This window comes from Rhamphochromis longiceps, linkage group LG12 (assembly GCF_057381845.1).
Source record: "Rhamphochromis longiceps isolate RC_006_pf linkage group LG12, R_longiceps_female_GT1.1, whole genome shotgun sequence".
Lineage (NCBI taxonomy): Eukaryota > Metazoa > Chordata > Actinopteri > Cichliformes > Cichlidae > Rhamphochromis > Rhamphochromis longiceps.
Window position 1 is genome coordinate 33471877 of NC_140568.1, and position 25822 is coordinate 33497698.

At 40.3% G+C, this 25822-nt stretch overlaps 1 protein-coding gene across 1 annotated transcript in view; it reads right to left on the minus strand.

The window, feature by feature from the left end:
• Positions 1 to 25822, minus strand: part of dmxl1 (Dmx like 1) — a 63983-nt gene that overhangs the window by 8771 nt on the left and 29390 nt on the right. Inside the window, exons 26-44 of the mRNA XM_085425928.1 lie at positions 25621 to 25786; positions 24398 to 24526; positions 24134 to 24272; positions 19838 to 20586; positions 19431 to 19529; positions 18937 to 19104; positions 17273 to 17464; positions 15455 to 15531; positions 13058 to 13179; positions 12039 to 12296; positions 11482 to 11687; positions 11085 to 11230; positions 10794 to 10879; positions 10477 to 10678; positions 9253 to 9370; positions 8828 to 8890; positions 3342 to 3428; positions 1936 to 2054; positions 1401 to 1548 (exon numbers count right to left, since the gene is read on the minus strand). Of these exons, the coding sequence (XP_085282054.1) occupies positions 1401 to 1548; positions 1936 to 2054; positions 3342 to 3428; positions 8828 to 8890; positions 9253 to 9370; positions 10477 to 10678; positions 10794 to 10879; positions 11085 to 11230; positions 11482 to 11687; positions 12039 to 12296; positions 13058 to 13179; positions 15455 to 15531; positions 17273 to 17464; positions 18937 to 19104; positions 19431 to 19529; positions 19838 to 20586; positions 24134 to 24272; positions 24398 to 24526; positions 25621 to 25786 (3274 nt within the window). The remainder of the gene's footprint in view (positions 1 to 1400; positions 1549 to 1935; positions 2055 to 3341; positions 3429 to 8827; positions 8891 to 9252; positions 9371 to 10476; positions 10679 to 10793; positions 10880 to 11084; positions 11231 to 11481; positions 11688 to 12038; positions 12297 to 13057; positions 13180 to 15454; positions 15532 to 17272; positions 17465 to 18936; positions 19105 to 19430; positions 19530 to 19837; positions 20587 to 24133; positions 24273 to 24397; positions 24527 to 25620; positions 25787 to 25822) is intronic.

Consider the following 25822-nt stretch of genomic DNA (forward strand, 5'->3'; position numbering starts at 1 on the left):
TACATGCTCAGTTTTGGCTTGCAGAAACTGATGTTCATACAGTGAACCCATTATTTGAAACTTCTGGCATGTGTAATATGAGAGTTAATGAATAACTGTACACCAGGGCAGTGCCATATCTTACCATCCTCATCTGGTATATATTTTTACACAATTAAATATTCCCTAGCGTTCACACAGAGCTAATCACTTCTGTCTCTAAGAAAAAGTTGCCAGATCTGGTGCCCAAAACCACTGGGTGACATCACATTGACTACATCCTTCATTTAAGCAAAGACTGAGGACATAGTTCACATTAGTCAACAGAGACCATCCTAGTATTTACTGTATTTCATCATCTGATACCAAACTGATACAAGTATTAGAGTTCCCGTGTGTCAATTTATTAGCTAATAATAAACCCTGCTTTGAAATTAAAGAATAAATACAAGGCTGTTCTATTATAATGATAGGAGGAAAAACCTACTGAGCCTCAGTATATCAGAGTGAAAATATGCAACATGACTGTTGGCTGAGAGAGGCTGAAATTAATGGCAATGTATTTTCTATCGAGGATTCCATTTATCATTCATCTCAAAATATACTCCACTCTGACACTGAACAAACTGACTGGTTGGTAAAATACTTACGATGCAAAGTGGCTCTTACTGTCCAGTCTGCATATCAGGAGCAATAAGTTAACTAGCTGAAATAACAAACATGAGTCGCATCTACTTGACTCAATGACACCACAAGAACCAAATTATCTCCCTCCTGCTAAAGCAAACCTTCTCCGCTCGGTAGAAATCAGCACAGTTTTCCACAAAAACAGCAGAAACGTTTGACTCATACATCTCAAAACACCATCTCAGTTCCTCAGTAAGCCAATGAGAGGAGCTAATGTTAGCAGCCGCAACGCTTTTGGCAAAACAGACAGAGACAAAAATGAATTATTTATTTAAGCTATGCTTTGAGGATTTTTGCTTTGAGTACAAAAAGTGCAGACAACATCAATTAATTACACAAAAGCAGCAGGGAGTATTATAAACCCATTATCACTGCGTAGTGAATGAAAGCTCATGGAGCCAAACTGTGAAAAACTGTGCTTGATATTACATCTGATCGTTTCCAAACATCAAGACAACAGAAATCTGCTAAAATCTATTTGTTTAGATAATCCGGTGAACATTCAGCCAACTTTAATTTCACAACTGTTTTATCAGGTTTTGGTGAAATGCAAATGTTAAAAGTAACACTTTTAAAACACTAGCACATTTTTGAAATCGGCCCAATATTATACAACAAAAGTCACAATTATGTTATTTATATGTAAACACAAAACAAACAAAAGAACCCAACAAAAATACAGCACTCCTTGTGATTTGGCCGTTTTATTGTATAAATCCAGGTTGGGAGCTTACCACGGCGGCACCTCTGCCCGTCTGCATGCCTCCTAGCCACGGTACGTTGATAGGAGTGCCAGGGTTACTGTGGGTGTATGGCGTGGTGCCGTGGAGGGCGGCAAAATCATCGCGTGTATGGACCACCAGGAAGTCGTCACCACCCACACTTAGAGAAAAAAAAGAAAGAAGAAGAAGTGATGTATATGATGAGACGAGGTGCCTGGCTGGTTCAAACCAGTCATAAAGAGCCATCATTAGCTAACAATGAGTCCTGCAACAGCTGGACTGATATGCACAGAGGTTTCAACAACAAACCTGCAAAGTACCTTAACGCCTAATGTGATTTGTGAGCTAATATTTAGAATTCTGTATATAAAAACAGATGCTCTCTGTGCTATACAGAGAGAGGCAGTGCAGATGCATGTACACAATCTAAAGTGTCTTTATCCAACGTTTACATTTTGCTCTTTTGGCACGAGGTTGAACAGTTGATGGCACTCTGGATGAACTCATGGCTGTTTGTATATATGTATAAAGCAGACTGCTGTCTTACCCTTTGGCTTCAGCCTCGTCATCATCGATCCATGTCAAGATCTGAGTAGCCAAGATGGATGACACATCCAACTCCTGAATGTCATGTGTGGAGGCCATGACTAAACAGTTACGATTGGCCTGGGAGAAACACAGAGAGAGAAGTGAGCGCAGAGAGGATTGGGGTATGGGAAATATGAGTCCCAATGTAAATAAAATTGGATTGGATGCATGTGCCAAATCTGAAATGTAGAGATTCACCAACACTAAAACCACCCTTCTCCATTTTTGCTTTTTAGAAGAAGCCAGTACTAATACAGCACTCTGGATAAACACACAGCTCAGACTAACGTAGACTAATGTGAACAGAGATGAATATTGAGAAGAATTCACTAACACCAGGTCCGAACCATTGAACAAAATGAACAAAAACACAGAAGATAAAAAGGCTTGCACAATCAGCCCTGAGAGCGCGAACACGTCAGTCTGATTTAGTTTGCACCGACGAATGCAACTCATGTGCCACACATCTATTTGCAACTGGGGAATCGACTCAAATAGTTGCCATCTTTTTATAATAGTACAGAAAAACAAGGTATCCATCGCATGTAAACAAAGCATCCGATATGGATGTGAAAATGTGAAAAGAGTAAATCGTGCTTTGAAATAAGCAAGTCCTGTAAGAATTACATATAATCATGCATTATTTATCAAAGGGAATAGGGAAGAGCTCCCCCGCCCCATATTCACAATACATATTCCTTAATTTGGTAAGTGGTACTTTTGTTTTACCACACAAGATCGATCTGTCACTATGCACAATTGGGGTAAAGCTACTTGTTTGATTTTTTTTGCCTCTTGAGAAATGCGACACTGACATATTTATTGCCTATTAGTCCAATCCTCCTATTAGTCTCCTTCTTTGGTCTGCACAAACTACTGTTAGAAGTATCTGCATCTTCTGCGAGTTCTTCCTCGTAACCGACAACAATGTTTGACCCCCTGCACACATGAAAATATTGATTAGAGAAACAAATATTCTTAAGGAAGATTTCTGGAGGCGAGATTCTTATCCTGGGGGTGTATATCACATTAAATGTCTAACTCCCACAAAAGGTTACCTCACACTTAACAAGCTGAATAAACTTAACAGTTTATTTAAGGTGTTAACTTTGTTTGTATTACAGTTTTCCAATAGATAAAAGTATGATTCCAATACTTTTGCACTGAGGAAACTTTGTGTTTATTTAGTTATCCTTCCAAACACTCTCTTAAAGAGAGAGATTACTAAATCAATTTAATGGCAATTTTCTTATATTAAATGTTTAATTAAATTGACCAATACAGGCTGCATGCTTGAGTAATGCATTCTTTTATTCTCATAGTACTTCGTATTGTTCGATGACATCTGTGTCAGCAAATTGTTACCTTGTTGATGGCAAAGGCTGTGATGATGTCAGATTCCTTGTGGATGATGCGTGCTTTTCCTCCAGGGCTGCCCTGATCTGACTCAGTCTGCAGACAGCAGAAAATACACACGGATTCAATCATTACAACTGAAACATTTCCCGCAGACAAATATCCACCATAATTTCAGTTTCCTTTCATGCTACAGGACCAATGACCCGACAAGAGAAGGGTTGACAAGTGAACTATCAAATTATTTGCTGTAGATGATGCTCATAAATCTAGGTAAGCGTACTCACAGTTTTCTCTGCTATGCAATTTGTGTATTTTATGTTTATGTATTCGTTTGTCTTGCCCTTAGGGTTAGGAAAGGCCATGTTCAGTGCATCAGGCCACACTGTTAAATACAGCAGCCAGCATAACTGGGCTACTGTCATTAGACAGCATGAGAACAAAAACCCTTCAGCAATAAGATAAGATAAGATAGAACTTTATTAATCCCTCGGGTGGGTTCCTCTGGGAAATTCGACTTCCAAAAAAAGCACAGCAACGACCAAAGTTACAGTTACAGAACTGTTATATATATATATATTGTTACGTTTCGGTGTGTCAGTGTTTTGTTTTTGCATGACTTATGTATTTCCTGCTTTACTTTGAAAGTCTGTGTTATCTTAGTGTGTTCAGTTTACATTTTCCCTGTCTCGTCAGTTCTAATTTGCCCCAGCTGTGTTTCCCTCCTGTGGTCCATTTCCTGATTGCTCCCTCTATGTATTTAAACCCTGTGTTTCAGTGTGTCATGGTCGCGATCTCCCCCGTGTTGTAAATAGTTTGGTGTTTTGTTGTAAATAAATAGTCTGTTGTAAATAGTTGTGAATGGGTTTGTTAATATTTTCGTTTGAGACACCTTCGTTTTGGGATTTTGGTGGAGAGCCTTCGTGGTTTTATTTTCCTTATCTTTGTTTTTCTACGTTGCACCCCGGTTGCCTAGGCCGGGGTGTAACATATGGGGGCTCGTCCGGGATCGCTGGAGGGTCCGAAGGAGAGACAGCTTCGGCCTTCTGTCTTCGCTGGAGGGTCCGAGGACCGCTCCAGCCTCCATCAGCTTCGTCTGCCTTCATCCGCCTTCGCTGGGGGGAGGGTCCGTGGGACCGCCCCAGCCTTTGTCGTCGCTGGAGGGTCCGTGGGACCGCACCAGCCTTCATCCGCCTTCGCTGGAGGGTCCGAGGGACCGCTCCAGCCTTCGTCGTCTGCTGGAGGGTCAGTGGGACCGCTCCAGCCTCCATCAGCTTCGTCTGCCTTCGTTTCAGCCTTCGTTTGTCTGAATCAAACTTTTCACTTGGGGTTACATGTTTGATTTTTGGGTAGGGGGAAATGTTACGTTTCGGTGTGTCAGTGTTTTGTTTTTGCATGACTTATGTATTTCCTGCTTTACTTTGAAAGTCTGTGTTATCTTAGTGTGTTCAGTTTACATTTTCCCTGTCTCGTCAGTTCTAATTTGCCCCAGCTGTGTTTCCCTCCTGTGGTCCATTTCCTGATTGCTCCCTCTATGTATTTAAACCCTGTGTTTCAGTGTGTCATGGTCGCGATCTCCCCCGTGTTGTAAATAGTTTGGTGTTTTGTTGTAAATAAATAGTCTGTTGTAAATAGTTGTGAATGGGTTTGTCAATACTTTCGTCATGGGATATTTTTGTTTTGGGATTTTGGTGGAGAGCCTTCGTGGTTTTATTTTCCTTATCTTTGTTTTTCTACGTTGCACCCCGGTTGCCTAGGCCGGGGTGTAACAATATATACACACACACACACACACACACACACACACACACACACACACACACACACACACACACACACACACACACACACACAATATAAATAAAATATACAAAGGGGATAAATAGAATAAATAGGAATAAAAAAATAAAAATACAAGTGAATTGCACATTTCAAGTATTGAGTCTATTGCACTGTTGACTATTTACAAAAAGTATTGCACAAGGTATTGTACAGTGAGGTGCAGAGGCACTACAGCTTAGTTGTTCCCCCCTCCTTTGTCCTCCTGTTTCCCCTCCCTCTCCCCTCCAGAGAGGAGTTAAACAGTCTGATGGCGTGTGGGACAAAGGAGTTTTTAAGTCTGTTAGTTCTTGTCTTGGGGAGAAGCAACCTGTCACTGAACAGACTCTTCTGGTTGTTTATGGCCGTGTGCAGAGGATGCCCAGCATTGTTCATAATGTCCATCAGTTTCTTTAATGTCCTTTTCTCTGCCACTGTCACCAGAGTGTCCAGCTTCATGCCGACCACAGAGCTAGCCCTCCTGATCAGTTTCTCCAGCCTGGATGAGTCCCTCTTTGCTGTGCTGCTCCCCCAGCACACCACAGCATAGAAAAGTACTCCAGCAACCACCGACTGGTAAAACATCCTCAGGAGCTTCCTGCAGATGTTAAAAGACCTCAGCCTCCTGAGGAAGTACAGTCGGCTTTGGGCTTTTTTATACAGGTGCTCTGTGTTGCATGACCAGTCCAGTTTATTGTCCACCCACAGCCCGAGGTACTTGTACTTGTTGACCACCTCCACCTCCTCCCCCTCTATCTGAACTGGCAGTGGACCTTCTCTGGACCTCCCGAAGTCCACAACCAGTTCCTTAGTCTTTGAGGTGTTGAGTTGCAGGTGGTTTGTGTGACTCCATGCGACAAAGTTCCTCACCAGACTTCTGTACTCCTCTTCCTGATCATCCCAGATACACCCCATGATGGCTGTGTCGTCTGCAAACTTCTGAATATGGCATAATTCAGAGTTGTAGCAGAAGTCAGAGGTGTACAGGGTGAAGAGAAGAGGGGACAGCACAGTTCCCTGTGGTGCTCCTGTGCTGCTGACCACTGTGTCAGACGTGATGTCCTTCAGCCTGACGTACTGTGGTCTGTCGGTGAGGTAGTCGGAGATCCAAGCCACCAGGCAGGGGTCCACCTCCATCCTGTTCAGTTTTTCCTGAAGCATACAGGGCCGGATGGTATTAAAGGCACTGGAAAAGTCAAGAAACAGGATCCTGACCGTGCCTTTTCCCCCATCCAGGTGTGAGTGGGCTCTGTGTAGGAGGTACAGAATGGCATCCTCCACTCCGACACCCACCTTGTATGCAAACTGTAGTGGGTCCTGGGCATGTTGTACCTGTGGTCGGAGGAGGTTGAGGAAGAGCCGCTCTAGAGTCTTCATAAGATGTGACGTCAGTGCCACCGGTCGGAAGTCATTCAGCTCATTGGGCCGGTTCCTTTTGGGGACCGGGACGATGCAGGATGTCTTCCATAGGGCGGGCACTCTCCCCAGTCGCAGACTGAGGTTGAAGACTCGTTGTAGCGGCTCCCCAAGTTCAGCAGCACACGCCTTAAGCATCCTAGGACACACCTTGTCTGGGCCTGCTGCCTTTCTGGGGCGAAGCTTCCTCAGTTGCCTCCTGACCTGATCCACTGTGACACTGGGAGATGTTTGGGAGGAGGGGAGGGGGGGAGATGTCTTGCTGCTGAGAGAGGGATTGGAGGAGGGGGGTGTCATGGTGTCAGGAAGGGGGGGAAGCGAGGGAGGCAGGAGAGTGGGGAGAGGACTCTGCACAAGCACAAGTACACACTGTACCACTGTGGTCCTGTGGGATATTGTACAGAGATGTTACACTTTGATGCCAAAGCCAAGCATCCTCTAAGCATGAGATTGAATTAACGTCTTCACCGCATTTGTTCGAGAGGAAAAGACCATGTCATTTTCTGTCGGATGGAATAAAATATAACTTGACTTGCAGAAATCTAAATATGGTGGTTTGCCATTTTTGCCGAGCACATAATCCCTGTAGGATGCAGATTCACTGCGACAGTGTTGGGCCCATTAATCAGAAGCTATTCAGCTTCATAGTTTGTCCTCAGAGAGACTGGGTTAATTAACACTGAGCCAAATGGAGTAGCTATAATATGGGAGCTTGCATGGTGAGAGCAAGAAGATTAGAAAACCTCTATGAAGCATCAGTTTACAGTGCAATTTAAAATTGATGGTTCACATTCACATGAATATTTAGACAGCTAAATGCAAGATTAATATCTCACTCTTGACAAGAGCATTCAGGGTACATGGCACTAAAAATACATGTACTGTAATTTGGTCCTGATCACAGTTTTAGCATTTAAGATAATGCGTGACAGGTTCAAGACGTAAAATGTGCACATCCGCATTAAACAGTATGGTCTCGTTTCATATGGTATTTACATTTCATACAGTCACATGTATAATGGCTCAGCCACACTAGAGTAAAAGTAGGACAGCTACCTCCCTGCGACTAGAAACCATTAAATGTTTTTGCTGTTGGTAAATGAATGCAACAGATGCCACAGGTTCAGTGTATAACCCCCGAACACTGAGCAAAAATTTTGATTGTACAGATTACATCCAAACAACTGCAGTCCAACCTGGATCGGATGCAAATAACTGGCATTTAACTTCTAAATGCAGACACATTGTAGTCAGACTCAGTTGAGCACAACTTGTTTATGACGCCTTTTTGACTCTCAACTTCTACTCTACTGGTTGTATTTTGGTTATACTATGAAAAGCACAGCTTGTAAGTATTTGTAGAGAAGTTTCTGAATTTCAAATCTATGAGGTTTTGACTGAACTCTGAATGTAAGTACTTAATGTCAATTTCTTTGTAGATAACAAAATTTGCAAGTGACATCAAGAGACTTGTGATCTTTACCTATTTATTCCAACTGCTGTATTATCACAAACTCAGAGCAAACTGACACCGATTTCAAAAGCAATGAGACTGCAAGTTCTCTGCACCCGATCGCCAACAACCGTTTTTCCTTAGTGTGACTGAAGCATAAAGAGGGGTCTTGTCAACTCAGACATACTACTTTGTTATGCACGTCTGAATAAACATGCTACAAGAAAAACAAAAAGGCAAGGTACTGCAGGCTTCAAAGCTTTACGTTTGCAGTTGTGTCATAGGGACAATATGTAAAACTCATATTTAAGTCCCTTATAAACTATAAAACTCTGTGACCAATTAAACAGCCTTGAAGCAACAGTGATTTTCACTTATTTATAAAAATTAAAAAAATAAAAAAATAAAAAAAAACCACACAAAAAACCCAACCTAAAAACAAAACAAAAAAAGAGCAAATAAATGTGGGAGGATTTTTTTGAAGCCGACTTGTCAAACTTGTAAAAAATGTACACAACATCTGACATGAATGTTACATTTCTTGCAAGCATGCTATACCTGCAAGGCATTTGATCACCCGCAGTCTTTCAGTATCCATCACTGTCGACGTATGTACCAATCTTAGGCATCAAGAACTACATTTAAGCTTTTGCTGAATGTAGTTCTTGATGCACATTCAGCAAAAAAAAAAATCAAAAGCTTCAGTTTTTGATTTTTCAGTTGGTTAAATATTGCAACAGATACTGAGGTTTGTTTAGCAACCCATCCCACTGCAACATCATGAGCAAAAATTCATCAGAAACAGTACCTGATTGTTTCCTGTCTCGTCCATCCCTGAACATTTCATATTGTCAGTCTGGTCCTCAACCGACTTTAATGACAGGGGAAGCAGCACAGGGTGGACACACAGACACACACACACAAGTGCAACCACCACCAGTGGCAAGCCATGCAAACACATACAGAGACTCAATTATTGTGCTGTTAATCAAAAAAGGTGGAATTATTTGAATGAAAATAATGCAACTGGAGGCAGTAATAAGAAAAAAAAAAAAGAGGCTGGCATGCAAAACAAAAACAGTATAACAAGGATGTAAAAGCAATAATAATGCAGTTTAGCTTGGGAATGATGCATTTTGTTATCATATCAAAATAGTTAATGTGTTATTCAGTGACTATGATTAAAATGTGCCAGCAACGCAATCATGCAGCAGGGGGATATGATGTAAATACCTGATGTGTGCCCGGTTTCTTGGTGAAGATATTTCTGATAAAGGTCTCCTGCACTTCTTCCTGCTTCACCAAAAAGTGCCATAAACGTTTGACTGGCAGCGCCGAGTGGTGGCTGGACCTGAAAGGAACATCGTCAACAGTAATGTGCATTTAACATCACAAATCACGAATGATGTTGTTCAAAGAACAGTAAATCCATGGACTATGTTACTGTGGTATCCAACGGGGTCAGTCTGCACATGGATAAAATGGTGGTCTAAAAAAGTGAGAAAAACTGATTTTTTGAATTTACTGAATATTTTTCTATTTACTCCACAATTTATTAAAGATAAGAGATATTTGAGTTAGTAAAATCCCAATTTTTGGGATTTTACTATCTTACAGTAGCCAGTTAAACAGGAAAAAAGTAAATAACAGACAGTAATTAATATGTCTTTATCCTTCTGTCTGTCTGCTGTTCTGAAGCAGATGTTAGCAAAACTGTTGCAGCTGGATGTCCACTAAGTGGCAGGGAGGATGACTTGGATCCATTAATTATCCACATTTATTTATTTATGGATTATTAGGTTAGCCGTTTCCTTTCTTTTGTTTTACTTTCACTTTTAAATATTATTAATAATACCTTTAATACAAATTTTCATTTAGCATTTTCCCCAAGCCAAATTAACCGATGTATTTCTTTATTTTCTCCATCAGTATGCAAATTGTGTAAGTCATGAGTCCACTAAGAACTCTGCAAATGAATTTATTAGAACTGCCAATCGGAATTTTCTCCACTCATGTGGACGCTGTTAAAGACAGTGTTTTAATTAGCAGTATACATCAGCAGTACACAGAGGTGTACTTGCTGTTCATTGTGAGTCATAGCCTGAATTTGAATGTAAACAATGCAGAGACAGTTGGGCACTTTCCTCTTAAGCTGCATGCACAAGCAGGGAATATTGTTTTTTGTTTTTTTTTGCTGATGTGTTTACTTTGCTGTAGATGAAAACTTTACCCCAGGCCACAAACTGAATCACTGCCACCTCACTTACATGCCAAAATAAATAACAAATATATGAAGAAGTACTGACATAAACAGGTTTGTGGAAATAAACATGGGGAAAATGCAAAGCATTGACTGAGGACCTCTGTGGATACACAAGAGAAAAAAAATGAATAAATAAACAAACCACAAGACAAAAAAAGTTTAAAAAAAAAAAAAAAAAAAATCTGATTCAATACCTGAAAGGGGTATTTGATGCTTCAAATAGGGTTTTGTGCCTGAGGAGGGCGGGGCCAGGTGTGGCAATTTCATCATGGAGGTGGGTGGAGATATACTTGGAAGGGGGGCCCCCGAAGATCTCCAGCCTTTTCTGCAGCACCTGCTCCCACCGCTGCAGCGTCTTCAGCACAGCATGACACAAAGGAGAGGCCACAGGCAGGTCTGTGGTTAAAAAGAAGACAATAAGACTAGCTGAGACAAGCAGTAAGAAATAGGACAGTGCTTCTTTACATCCTGGATGTACATCCGAGGGGCTGGCGTATATTTTAGTGTTTACCTAACAAATCATATCCTGCCGTAAGGTAGAAAGACTTGAGATTGGCCAACACCAGCTGAACCATGGCCAGCCGCATCAAACACCAACTTAAAAGGAGAAGAAACCAGTTTAGAACCGAAATAGAGTCTTTAAAAAATTACATTTAGGTTTATTCAGATAGAGTGGAGAAAAATTTAGAGGCAGCACAAATAAATAAAAGACAAGCAGCTGTAAAGAGCTTCAGGTTAAATCTTGGCAGCTCAAAAATGAGTCACTGACTGGAGAAATATGCACTCAGTGCTGTGCCAATACCTGTACGAATTGTGGTTTGAATGCTCCCTTTGCGGTGAGTTGGGATCAAACACATCATCATATTCATCGTCGTCGTCTTCATCTTCGCTTCCCTGGCTCGCCTCGGAGTCATAATCAACTCTGTTTTCTGACGGTGGTAGTGAAGGCTTGAATGCAAGAAAACAGAAGACAGACAAACAAAATTGTTTAGATCAACAACAAAACCGTATAAGGAAAGAAGAGACAACTTACAAAATTAAATGTATTATAGAAGATGTTAAATTGAAGTTATATTAAAAAGTCATTCTATCATTATACAGGCTGAAGATGCAACAAAATCCCAACAGAAATGAGAGCAGATATGCAGGCTTATGTTTTAAAACCACTTCTTAACCACTGTTACTAATATTTGGATTACCTTTGCGATGAAGTAATCCCAAATGCTGAGCTCTGGAGGGACGAACTGTTCTTTAAAGATAGAGGGAGCTTCCTGTTCCACAACAGGGACATGGTGCTTTGGACTCAATGGTCCCTCCCTCTCTATCCCAGACTCTTCCTTGGATCCGCTACGTGATGAGAGAAGCCTGAATCGTTTGGACTTCCTGTCTGTGCCACTTGGTGAGGCTGGAGTGTTGAGAGAAAGTTAAGAGTGTGTTAAATCGCCCTTTCAAGCTGCCATTAAAATGCTTCTGATTGTGCCTTTTGCTCATTAAAAAAAATAAAAAAATAATAATAAATAAATAAATAAATAAAGCGCCTAGATTTTTTCCAAATATTTACAGTAACTTTATATCAGGTCTACCAAGCAGTAGCAAGCACTAAGGCAAACCCACACCCACACAAATAAGTTGGTGGATATCACTACGCTAACAGTCCAATTAATTTAACAGGAGTAAAGTGGTTTATAGTTACAAGGTCACCTTCAGAAGAACACACCAGTGTCACAAAGGAAACTACATCCTCCAAATGAATCACCTGGTGGGGGCGTCCTTGTTGGACTGCTGAGTTTTTCGATGACAGGGATTCGAGCGCCTCCTCCAAACACTGTCACCCAAAGCTTGCTGTTGAGTGGGTGTGCCATGATGCGAAACAGCTCGTTGCAGGAGTGAGTGGTCATGCCGTGAACAAACAGACTGAGGAAGACAGCAGTCAGGATCTCACACAGCAGCACAGCTAAGCCTGGCTGGCTTTCCTCACCTGCTGAGCTCAACAGACGAATCAGAGAGGCGATACCTGGTGAGAGGAACGAGTAAAGGACAGCGGGGGGGAAAAAAAAGAGAAAAAAGAAAAGAAGATATTTAGACAGCAGAATCTGAATATAGACTAAAAAACTACATGTCTTATGTCTTCTCATGATATTCATATAAGGCAATATTTATGTTGTGTGCCATGCATGGTCACATTATTAATAGTGTTCATAATTAAGAGTTCATAGAGAAGTTTAGAAAAAGTTTTTATCTTACTAATTTAGAAACTTGTGCAGTAGGAAACACCACAATCCCATCAAATCCCCTATGTATGGAAGACCCGTGATATTAAGACATTTATGCAATGCTTCGTTCTTGAGTTTTCAGGCTCACAGTCGGTGTTCTTAGTCCATTAGCTAATTAATTTGCACAGATTTGTAGCTTAAAAGCAGTTTCATTATCGAAATTAATTAATTAATTAAAAAAATCTCAGTCTTTCCTCATTTAAAAGCAAATTAATGCAGGAAAGTACTTGAAAATCTAATCAGATCAACTAATCTGTACTTTATACCTGTGGCGAAGGTAGCTAAAGTGAATTATTCAGACAAAAGCATTAAAACATAACCATGTGTGTAACATATGACATGTTGGTGGGACGCAGAAATAAAACAGCATACCGATAACAAGATTTATTGCAGCGTGTCACAAACAGGAAGGGTGAGCTGGTAAAGACTTGTTTACTGTTCTTGTTTACTGAAAACAACCAAAATATGCTTCGGTGTGAAAAGTTTGTTTTGATTGATTTACCTGGCCACTGTGCAGGAGAAGTGTTGGGCTGAACAGACTCATCCATGCTTATAGTTTTGAGAGGCTGCTTCTGAGACAGCAAAACACTCTGGTACACAGTCCCAGTGAAATGGTTCACGTGGCTGTGGGAGAAACAGAAACAAGAAATCGACCCCGCAAAGTATGAGGTTGCGAAGCCAAACATTTATATTAAACATGAAAAGCTGTACAGAAAAGTGAGGAAAGGAAGGGGTAGGTGGTGTAAATATATAATGCTAAAATGTTTTACTCTGTTCCCAATTCTAGGATGTTGTTTCTAAGAGACACCACTTTTGAGCTCTGTTCTGTCAGGACATGAAATACTAATGGGCTGCATCTCAGGTTAGCTGCCTATATATGCTGTTTGGTGATAGAGAAGAAACGCTACGTAATAAAGAAAACATCAGTGCCCGAGTTCTCACATCAAGTGGCTTTCGAACATACAAAAATCCTTGGACGGTTAGAGAGGAAATCTTTATAGAGAATATGGAATGCTCAAGTCACCAGGGAGTCTATTAAGTTTCTAACATCCAATAAGTCCCCCTTTAAGCTCCTACAAAAAAACCCAATTGCCTCCACTTCAAACAGAATTCAAAAGTCAAAGGGAACGTCATTCAGAAGGAGCGGCAAGTCACAACTCTGAAGACATCTTTTCACAACAAACTTTATTCATAAAGCCACACATGCTGCAACTGTGCAGGTATTGTAACCTCACGTATGTTTAGGCTTCATTTTGATACACCTCTTGGCTGATTTCCTAACCAAATTAGACTGAAGATAACAAAATCACTGGTAGGAAGGAAAAGAATTAAAACCCTGTCAACCTTGCAACACTCAACCCCAGCAACCTACATCCTCAAAATACCTTTTGAAAAATTCACACACTTGCTCAGATGCTCAAGAGGAAAAAGCGCTTCATCAAACCTCTGCAGCGGCACAACGGGAGATTTTTATATTATAATTACCATAACAAAGATAGTGTTAAATTAGAAATTGCCTTGCAAATTTAGTTACACTATTTAACTCAGAACAGCATGGGATAGATGGCTGTGTGTGTGTGTGTGTGTGTGTGTGTGTGTGTGTGTGTGTGTGTGTGTGTGTGTGTGTGTGTGTGTACACGTTTAAAAAGTATTTAGTGAGAAAGATGCCAAACCATGTGCTCATTTAATCACATCACTTAGAGTCGTGTTAACTTTGAAATAGTGAGGTCGGACAGCTTGCTCTGAAAGAATAATGAAAGTTTGCTCTCAGTTTAAAAATGAATCTTCATCTTTTCTGATACATGACACACGAGCAAGTCTCTCTGCAGTCACGGCACTGTGACTCAGGTCCCAGTCTGGTGAAGCACTAGTTAATAAAATTTGCTACATTATTTTAAAAAGAAAAAAAGAAAAAAAGGAACTCACATAGCAACAGGGCTGTAAGCCAAATGGGTCATTAAAAAAATGTTATAAATAAAAACACACTCATCCATTCTAAGCTTAAATCCTTCTGGGTTGTTGTCAGAGTGATTGGGAGTTATGGTAGATAAGAGTCTTAAATAAACAATGTTCCTCCCATCTGTCAAAACCAAGAATCTAATTAAGTATTTACAATAAGAATGACAAACAGCAGCCCTGCAGCTTTTATAATTCATTCTCAACATGATCAAAACAGACAAGTAACTGTCATACTTCTGTGTGGTAAACGTCCAACACATCTTTATTTCACCCCTCCCCCAAAAAAAAGTGCAAATCTGAAACAAAGAATATGCTTAGATGATCTTGAACAGCAGTTTCTACATTGCTATTACATGTATAGTGTTTGGCTGTATGACTGCATTACGCTCCCATTATAAAGTATGCTTGGTTACCAGCAGTCAGGTCCTGTCCCCATTATTTCTTATTATTCTGCTCCAATAAGCCTAAAAACACTAACACATATACAGGGTGAACCAGAGGACACAAATGTGCATTATTATTGGCAGCATTTTGGCTTTAATTGAACCACCAGGGACATATAATAACAGTAGTTATGACAGATTAATAATTTGTCTTAATATTCAATGTGAATGTGATGGAAAATGAACAGAAATGTGTAATTAGCTTTGCTTGAATACATAAAGAATTCAAGACTTTTGCTCAGAGATGCAGCCCAGTGGATACCCACAATGAGCTCCAACCCTTTTGGGTCAGGTTATGTAAGAGTTTTTCCAAATTGCCCTGGTGGATTTCAGTTTAGTATAAAGCTACTCATGTACTCATGATACCTTGATGGATAGTATCTGTAACATGACAGGTTAGGGATTAAAAGTCTAAAAAGTATAGTAAAGTGGGTGTATTTAGCAAATGCTCAAGAGCAAATAAATATATGAGGAAATAAAGTTCTTGCAACACTTACCTGTATGTGTGTCCATCACACAAACACTGATATATACAGGCAGACAAGGAGGCTGCCAGTGTGTGCATCACATAGATCTGAAATAAGAAGCAATGAAAAAACAACAACAAAATAAAACATTAATTAGCATGAGAGTTCAATAATTAAGCTACACTTAAAGTTTGGTTTTCAATCAACGCATAGTTCCCAGAAATCTGATCAAGAGCAAATAACAGCTAAAAGACAAGTGACTGACACATTCATCTGTTGAATACAAAAACACATTCCTTTTCATTTCCCAAACACAAATGCTTCATGTGCAAACAGCCTCCTATATGCAGCATAGCAAATATATTCTGACTCAAAATATTGCAAAATGAACCAAAATCTCTCTAGAAACAAGTTTAATGATAAGGCAGCAATCAGCACTCATGGACACACACACACACACACACACACACACACTCACACACACACACCTATTAACATCAATTCTGATTAAAACTGCCTAACATTTGCCTTACTACCCCAGGTTATTTTTATGTTACGTATTGCAAAGTCTCCTGACATTTATAGGTTTATTTACAGCTCAGTCTCATATACTGTATATAAAAGATCAATATACAAGATTTCACAAGACTGCGGTTCTCTGAAAAACTATGTACATTTAGAGGAACTGAGAGGGCAAATAGCAGACAGGTGCAACACTTGATCATTAGCAAGTGTGAGCACCTCTATAAAAGCAGAAGTGTTTGCTGGTCTGGCGCATTCAGGTGTGTGTTAACACAATGCCACATTCTTCCCAGGAGAGGATGCACCAGCAAATTCACCCCAATATCAGACTGTGCAATGCTCAGAGAAATTGTAAAACAAAGAAATCCCAAGAGCTACACCTCAGACCCTACAGGCCTCAGTTAGCATGTTAAATGTTAAAGTTCATGTCAGTGCAATTAGAAAAGGACTGAACAACTATGGCTTGTTTAGAAGGGTTGCCAGCACAAAGCCTTTTCGCTCTAAAAAGAACATGGCAGCATGGCTCAGGTTTGCAAAATTACATCTAAACAAACCACAAGACTTCTGTAACAATGTCCATTAGACAGATGAGACCAAAAGTGGAGATGTCTAGCATAACGCATGGAAACATGTTTGGTAACCCCCCCCCCAAAAAAAACCCCAAAAAGCAAGCACCTCATACCAGGTGATACGTATGACAGTGGATAGGAGGTGAGCTTAGCTTATTTTGCAGCTACAGGATCTCAGTCATTTAGTCTACCATGACCTCTTTTAAATACCATATTTTTCTAGAGTGCATCTGTCGGACAGCTTAAGCTTCAATCCATACTGGACCATGTCAGAACAGTGACCCCTAACACAGCAGAAAAAGAAAAGAATCAAGGTGTTGCTTTGGCCCAGTCTAGTCTAGACTGACCAGGCTGCCTGAAATGCTGTGGAGGGACCTTAAGAGAGCTATGTATCAACAAATGACCATAAACCCCAAAGAAACAGAAGCAATGTGAGCGAGAAGAGTGTCGTATAGAGGTTTTCACAGGATTCGGTGCAGCCCTACTAATAAACTTCATGGATGCCAAGAAAACTACACAGTTAAAACTGTTGCAAACCTCTACTGTGCACATATGTTGGTGCAAAAACACAAACTGCTCACTACAGTTTTTAATATTATTTGAATGCAACATCTCTCCATCTTTCAACGGTTTGGCACACACATAATCCAAATAAAAAGCATATGTCCACAACAGTATGCAGTATATAAACCTACAGACATAACACAACAAAATCAACTCTTAATTATCTGGATAAGGAGGAAATTAATTGTCTCACCTCGTTGGTAACAACATCTGGATGTGGAGGAGAATCGAGTGCACTGATGGTTTGCAGGATGTCGTGAGTCAGGTTGGTCAAATAGACAAGTGGATTGGCCACCACTGTCTTTACATTGGTTGTACAAGCCATCAAAAGAGGGATGGAGGTGGGCTGTGAAGTCACCGTCACCACAGATTGGATGAAGTCATCCTGGGTACAAATGTCATAGATGAGTGTCAAATCATTATGGTACATCTGTAGATGTCTATCATAGTAAATACAAACCCCCACACCTATACACAAGGACACAAACTAAGGTTACACAACAGTAAACTTAGCAAACTAAGAACATGTAGATGGATTCTACTTTCTTATTTCTTTCTTTAGGATGAAGAAAGAAAGACACCTCACTAAAAGAACAAGGAACAGAGGGGAGCTGCTTTGAACCTTTGACAGCACAGCCTTTTCTGTAGCTATAATGACAAGATGAGCCAATTCGTGTAAATGTCATACATGATTTCTACATACATTTTGTGTGAATGACAGTTAATGAGCAAAAAAAGAAAGCTTTGGCACTGGAGGGATGTCTGGTTCTTTATGTATCTACCAAATTCCTGAATATGACTCTGTGTGTAAGAATACCACAGACTTATGTTCGTCACTCTTGATGAATCACATTCAGCTGTCACCATCTTAACAGAAGCTCTGCACCCTGACTGAAGTCAAGGCAAAAGCAAAAATGCAAAAATTTCCTTGACACCAAAGTTTAAATTTGACAACCATGGGAGCAGAGCTTGTACAAAATAATCCAATTTTATCTCAAATCATCACTTGTGCTAACATTTAATAGCACTGTTCCCATGTTGGCTCATTGAATTGTTTACCTCCTAAAATTTTACTCTCTAATCGCCAGCCTGAGGCACGACCCTCCCTTAGGAGCTCCAGGAATCAGTACAGCCTGTCGGCCTATTGCTGGCAGTGTGCAGACAGTTGCCTGGGCACAACAACGAGGTGTGTGCATGCGCGTGGTGGTGTGTGCTAACACAAGCTATTCAGATGGCTTCATGTTCCGTCTATCATGCGTACTCTTTGACTCATCTGCCCAGTATCATTCCCTTCAAAGAGAATATGCTTCAGTTAAATTAAGTGGAAACTCTGGGCGGATTATACTGCCCAGAATACTTCACTGTCTGTAGTGAAAAAGACCTGCTTTAAATATGACGCAGTATTCAAGTATTGTAAGACAACAGAGTGGCCATAAAGAGAGCACAGTCATAATTAATTATTCTTGACTTGTTGCTTAAGACTCAATTAATAAGACTATAAATTACTGCAAGAAGCCCCTTTGAAAAACCAAACCAAAACTACAAACTAAGAAACATGGCAGTGTTAGAAAACTTTAAAGCTATCACTTTTGTCACTTTTAAATCCATGAAGACCAACACTAGTAATCAATGAGCAAAAAACTGTTTCATGTTTAATTCTAAACACGCTGATAAACGCAAAATCAAAGAGAAAAGCATGAGAAAATCTTCCTCTGAATCACCTGAATTATAATTATGTTGTAATCAACTAAACATTTCATATCAAATCCCCCCCCCCAAAAAAAACAATATTACTATTGTTCATTCATTCACTGACAAAACAGCTCCAACTGAAAGAAAAGTTGCCATTTTAATTACCTGGTGAGATTCTTGAAGCAGCAGTATGAGCTCCATGCGTACAGAGGCCAGACCTCCTCCGTGTGAGCCGTGCAAGCTGCAGTAACTCAGAAACATCCTCAGTAAGGGCTGGTTACTCTGCAGCCAGTGTCTCCTGCTCCTGTGGCTGTCACCACGGGGGCTCCCAGGCTGGCAAAAACATTCAGACTTCATTAGTTTTATAGACAGTCATTCAGCCTTTCTGTAAATCCACCCACCTGGGTAGGGCACAAACAAAAAGCAGCATGCTTTGAAATGGTATATATTAACGTGGTCTATCAACAATAGAGAAAAAAAAAGTAGTGGGTTTTCTAAAGTAATTTGTAAACACACAGTAGGTGCATTGTGCAAGGGTAAGTATATATAATTGGGTATGCATGTCTGACAAACAGAGATAATATTTCTTCAAAGTACGTCATTAGATATCGTTGCTGTTTTAATTTTAATATAGCAAGCAGCCAGCTATCAACACCCACCTGCTCCTCCTCCACTAACCCAGAAACAGGGACATCACCCTGGACTGACAGTTCTGGCAGGCAACGCTTATAGCTGCAGCAATGCTGGAGAGCCCCCACCTGAGGGGAAAAGAAACAAAAACAAAACAGAATCCAATCTTAAAAATCAATTAATCAACAAGGCGCTCCTCATCCATGAAATGTAACATTTATATGCACACAGACAAGATGCTCAATAATCATAAAGGCAAGAAGGAGATGTGTGGGCATTATGTAAAATACAAAAGTTTTATTGCGTGGCTTCAAGTCTGCAGAAAGACTTGTTATATAACACAAATGAATGAATAAATACATTAAAAAAAAAAAAAAGAAAAATGAAATTTGACCTCAAAGTTTGCAAAGCTGTTTAAATATGTGTATGTCAGTACCTCTCTTTCTAACCACAGGCAGAGCTGGTAACGTAGCTTTCCTCCATCCAGTTCGTACCCTGTTGACAGTGTCCGGAGCTCATTGGTCATAATCTTCAAGCACGCTGCAAATTTCAGTTGAGTCACCAGGATATCATCAGACGGTTCAATGTAATCATTGCTGTCCTCGCTCTCCTCAACCAGAGATACTGGTTCGTGGAACACACTACCACTGCCACTCTTGCCATTTTTAGTTTCTTCTTCATCCTCATTTTCTTCATCATCTTTGTCGCTATCCCATTTCAGCTCTAGGGGCTCATCTGGAACTACCACTGACGGCTGGCTCCAATCGAAACTTAACACTGAATCCGACCGGCTGTTTGATAAGCTGTTGCCATCTGACTCATAGCCATTCAGAGCTGACTGACACCAATCCGGGTCCGATGCTTGTCCGTTCCTACTCCCAATACTGAGCTCAGCAGTGTTGCCTGTATCATCCTGGGGTCTAGAATGCTTGCGGACTTTGGGCATCTTGGAGAGGACTTCGAGTGCAAGCATAGGGCACCCTGCATGCAAATGTGCATATGCAGCTGTGAAAAACAGTCTTCTCTCATCCAGGCTGATGGAGTCAGCGCTGCGAACCTCAGCAGTCAGACCAACTTTTGCCTTGTTTGATGAGCCAAAATGCCGGCGAAGGAGGAGTGGGTGAGTACGCAGGTAAGTGTAAAAGTTGAAAACCTCAGGGTTACAAGCCGACACAGAAGAGGTACCTGCCACAGACAGAAAGTTAGACAAAACGGTTTCATCTATTTCTTTGGCGAGTCCTAGCAACAATACCTGCAAAGACAAGCTGTGATATTAGAGGAAAACAAAATACAACTATACCTGACCTAACTGAATCACTGTCAAAGCTTCAGACAACTTCAGGTATGCACTTATGAGAGAACTAATGACTGACAAAACTACCTTATCTTGTCACTTGAATGCAAATACAAGATGGCACCAGTGTTCACGGCAAGGATTTCTGATCACTTCCCAGTTTTATTTAATACTGTAGCGATGTGAATTTGAACAGTGATGGTCCTGTGTGGCAAACGCGCACTATTAACTCCCAGTCAATCGCTCACGTCACGGATGCTTTCCTTGATTCTCCCCTCTCTGATGCTAACTGTAATGGGGTTTTATCAGCGGATGAGCTTGCTAACCTCTTTTATACTACATGCGCTGACATTCTTAACTCTGTGGCACCTCTGAGGATTAAACGTGCCAAATCCTCACAACCCTGGCTAAATGATACTACTCGCGCCCTTAGGCGTGAATGTCGTCGTGCTGAAAGAAAATGGAGGAAAGACAAACTCCATGTCTCTCTGGACATCCTCCATAATTGTTTATCTAAGTATCAAAAGTCTGTTGAAGCTGCCAAACCTGCCTTTTTGTCTAGCATTATTATGACTAATAGCCACAACCCCCGAGCCTTTTTTAATACTTTTAACTCTGTGATAAACCCTCGCACTACCACTTATAGGGATGCCTCCCCTGCTCTTTGTGATACATTCTTAAAGTATTTCTCTGAAAAAATCTCAGCTCTAAGGGCTTCTCATCCATCTCATTCATCATCAGTTTTAGACCCAGTTCCAGCCTCTGAATGCTTGACTGTCTTTCAACAGTTTGAGCCAGTGTCTTATTCTGCTTTAAAAGATATAATTGATCATCTCAAAATCTCTGGTTCCCCGCATGATATTCTTCCTTCTCGTTTCTTTAAGGAAGCTTTACATGTTATTGGTCCTTGTATCTTATCTCTGCTGAATGCATCATTGTCATCAGGTTGTGTACCGTCTGTCTTTAAGCATGCTGTTGTGCAACCTATTATGAAAAAGAAAAATCTTGACCCTAATGGTCTCACTAACTACAGGCCGATCTCCAAACTCCGTTTTATTTCCAAAATATTGGAAAAGGTAGTTCTAAAACAACTTCAGACCTTTTTAGATGCAAATGGTATTAATGAAAAGTTTCAGTCTGGTTTTAAACCTCGCCACAGCACAGAGACAGCCTTACTTAGAGTTTTTAATGATCTTCTTTTAACCGTTGACTCTGGCTATTCCGTGGTTTTAGTTTTACTAGACTTGACTGCTGCTTTTGACACTGTTAACCACAACATTCTTCTATCAAGATTGGAACATGTTGTTGGTCTCAAAGGTACGGTTTTATCTTGGTTTAAATCCTACCTCTCAGAGAGGTCGTTCTCTGTTGCTATGGGGCAACACTCCTCGGCTTCTGCCCCTATTTATTGTGGTGTGCCTCAAGGGTCCGTGCTCGGTCCTGCTCTTTTCTCTTTGTGCATGTTGCCGTTGGGATTAATTTTTAGAAAATACAACATCTCCTTTCACTGTTATGCTGATGATATCCAGATTTATTCACCTTTGAAATCCGATGTGTCTGCTTCTTTGCAACCTCTGTTCAACTGTTTGCATGAAGTTAAAATATGGGTATCGCATAATTTTCTTACATTGAACGAGAATAAGACCGAAATCATAGTCTTTGGTAGTCGCACTCTGCTAGACCAGTTAGCTGATTCCCTAGGCCCTCTCGCTAGCCATCTATCGCTCACTGTAAGAAACCTTGGAGTGTTTCTGGATGGCTCTTTTAAACTTGAGAAACAGGTCTCCACTGTGGTAAAAAACAGCTTTTCCCAATTGCGTCAGATATCTAAAGCAAAGCCGTTCCTTCCTTTAAAGGACCTTGAAAAGCTTGCCCACGCATTTATCATATCCAGATTGGACTACTGTAACTCCCTTTACTTGGGCCTCCAACACTCTTCTCTTTACCAGCTTCAGTTAATTCAAAATGCAGCTGTGTGTCTTTTAACAGGTACGAGAATCTATGAACACATAACTCCAATTTTAGCCAAATTACATTGGCTCCCTTTTAAATATCGCATAGATTTTAAAATTCTTTTGTTCACTTTTAAAATTCTGAATAATTTAGCGCCCAGCTATCTTTCTGAACTACTCGACTTATACAATCCCAGCAGAGCACTTAAGATCGTCCAATCACATGGTCCTAGCACAACCTAGGTCTCGACTGAAGTCGAGAGGTGACCAGGCCTTTGCAACCGTGGCACCTAAACTCTGGAATAACCTCCCTGTTCATATTCGTACTGCCGAGTCTATCCAGTCTTTTAAATCACGTCTTAAAACTTTTTACTTTGGCTTTTGATTCTAACTAGTTGGCTGTTCTAGCTTGTTGTGTTGTTACCTATTGTTTGTTGTCCTGTTTTATTGTTTGTTTTAATTGTCTCGTGCTTTTACTGACTGTGAAGCACTATGGTCAACATTGTTGTTTTAATATGTGCTATATAAATAAATTTTGATTTGATGTAGATGGAAGCTCAAAAACTGACAGTTAAATTAGAGGTGAAGCATCATGTTCACTCATTTTCATTGAGGTATAAAAATGTCAGAGTACCTGGCAGCAGAAATGTCTACAGAGTTAAAGAACCGTTTTGCAGTTTTTATAAGCTGTGTTACCTTTGCTAGAACCATACTAAGCATGCTCTGAGAAGCATCATTTACCAACCACATGTCACAGAATTTTAATGTGGGACTGGTTGGGCCCTTAAGTCAAAGTGAGGTTCACTTTAAGTTCATTTCTTCATCCATTCATAATTCATGCTGGTTATAATTTCTTTTAATAAATTGAGCTCTGTGGTCAGAAGGTTCCTTGTGCAATTTCAGCTCACTTAACGAACCAAAAATAGTTGCAAGGTTGTGAATGAGGACTTAACCTTAGTGTGTATTACAATCTGCAGCACTTTCAGTCTACCTCGTGTTATTATCTGACAACCTATATTGGACAGCCCTTTGATATTCTGACAACAAAGGCTATATCAAACAGAAATTTACAAAGGAATCTTTTGACAGGCAGATTCTGGCTGAATTACATTTTTCCATTCATAAATAAAATGGCCCTTGAAACAACTGTTCTATATTTTAAAGGAGTGGTAAGATAAAAATCAGAAAACTGGATTGGATTCCTATATTATACTTAAATTTATCTGAGAAACTCCATTTAGAAAAGCTAAAGTTCACTGTAGACAGCTATTAAAACAAATGTGGTCAGAAATGATGGTATGTGTATGAACCTAAATTTTCACTATGCCCTATTTTCTTGATTTCTTAATTAGCTTAAAAAAAAAAAAAAAAGATTGTAGTAATGTGAATCAGACAGTGAAACCAAGTGTAACAGATCTATTGTTACAAATATATTTTTTTATGGAATTTTTCTAGTTAAAGAACATAAAGAGCACAGCAGACCTACCAGTGTCATATCGGTTCTCAGCAGACCCAGATCTGGCAATGTTAGCTTTTTGTTCAAGTAGAGTATCCAAGGCTTTGCTGTAGTCCTCCAGGACCCAGTAAGCCATGCTCCGCAGAAATGGGTCTTGGTGTGCCGGAATCTGAAATTCATGAACTAATTACAACGGCTCATCTTGCGTTTTTTCATGTTATGGATTCAAACATTTGGTATTTTGCTCAAATTATACACTTAAAACTGAAAAAACAACTTTTGGTGTCTGCACACCTGTTTGTCTTGTCCTAAAACATGTCTCTGGAGGATCTTTTTGTAGGTGGATGCCGTCTCAAACTCAAACTCATACAACCTTGAGATCACCAACGCTAGCTGGAGGTCCTGCATTTTCTCTATACACACCTAGAGGACGACAAAGAAGCCAGGTATTTTTTAGCAGTGGATTCTGTTACTGGCAAGACTGAGTGAGGTAGAGCAGATAAATAATACATATGACTTGGTATGTGTTGATCATCTGAAACTGTTGTTTACCTGTCAAAATGGAAAGGAAAGGGCCAAAAATGCAAACAACAAAAGCCTGTGCTCACAGCAAAAACTGAGTGACTAGTTCAAGTTGTTGTGGTTGCTCCCAACTGGGAAGGTGTGAGGTGCATATCAATGAGACTACCTCCCAGTCAGACAGACTTGAGCAAAGTCAATGATAGCCCTTTGCCTGAGTGGTGCTTATTTCCATAAAATGCTTAAAGGGCTTTCAGTTACTCATGCAGATGAAATAATGTGACCCACTGCTTCAGGGACTCACTAAACAGAAATAACCTTGACAAATTAAAGGTTAAACAATCGACATGACCAGGAGCAGCTTTCTGGACATTTCTGTGGCTCGCACTGATTGACGCCAAGCTTTCAAACCACTATTCACAACAAACACATGTTTTCACATTAACTAACCAGCACTCTCCAAATATAATGTAAGAGGCATTAAGTAGAGTCTAAAAAGGGGGTCAGAGATGCTGGTTTATGAATGAGATAACATGCAACTGATAATTCACCCAAAAAGAAGTAGCGACAGCAACACCCAAGAGTCAATTGCCAACATCAAAAATGCTTCAGAGAATTGTGCTAAAAGCTTTTGACAAAGACACCACAGTGGAAATGTATTGAGGTGTTTTAATAATACAAAGAACACCACAGAAATACTGCTGGTGTGCTCTGTTTTTGAGCAATGTGGTTTCTCTGCTTTTGAATAGATCATTAAACATTGCCCTTGACTATGAACTGTTGAGGGAAAAAAAAAAAAAAAAAAAAAAAAAACACAAAAAACCCCCAACGCTTACTAAGTTACAGGCAGTTTGCAAATGAAAAGGAGGAGCACTTGACTTAACTCATACTGCAGTAAGGTTTCTAACTGAGGTTTAGCGAGCTGAGATGCGTCGGAGGTGTTGAAGGGAAAAAAGATGGTTCTTGGAAACACTGTTTTATGTCTGTTTTCCACTTGCCTCCACAGCATCCTTAAGGGAGCCGGCTAGAAGGAAGAAGGCTGCAGAATGCTGGAACCGCTGCTTTCCCAGCAGAGAAAAGGCATTTTTCAGTGCTGCTTTTCTCCACCGGTCTTCGCTGAAGTTGTTGTGGAAAAACTCTGTCATTTTAGCATTCTTCTGAGACCTGGGGAGAATGAGATTAGGGATTGAAAGCAGAAAT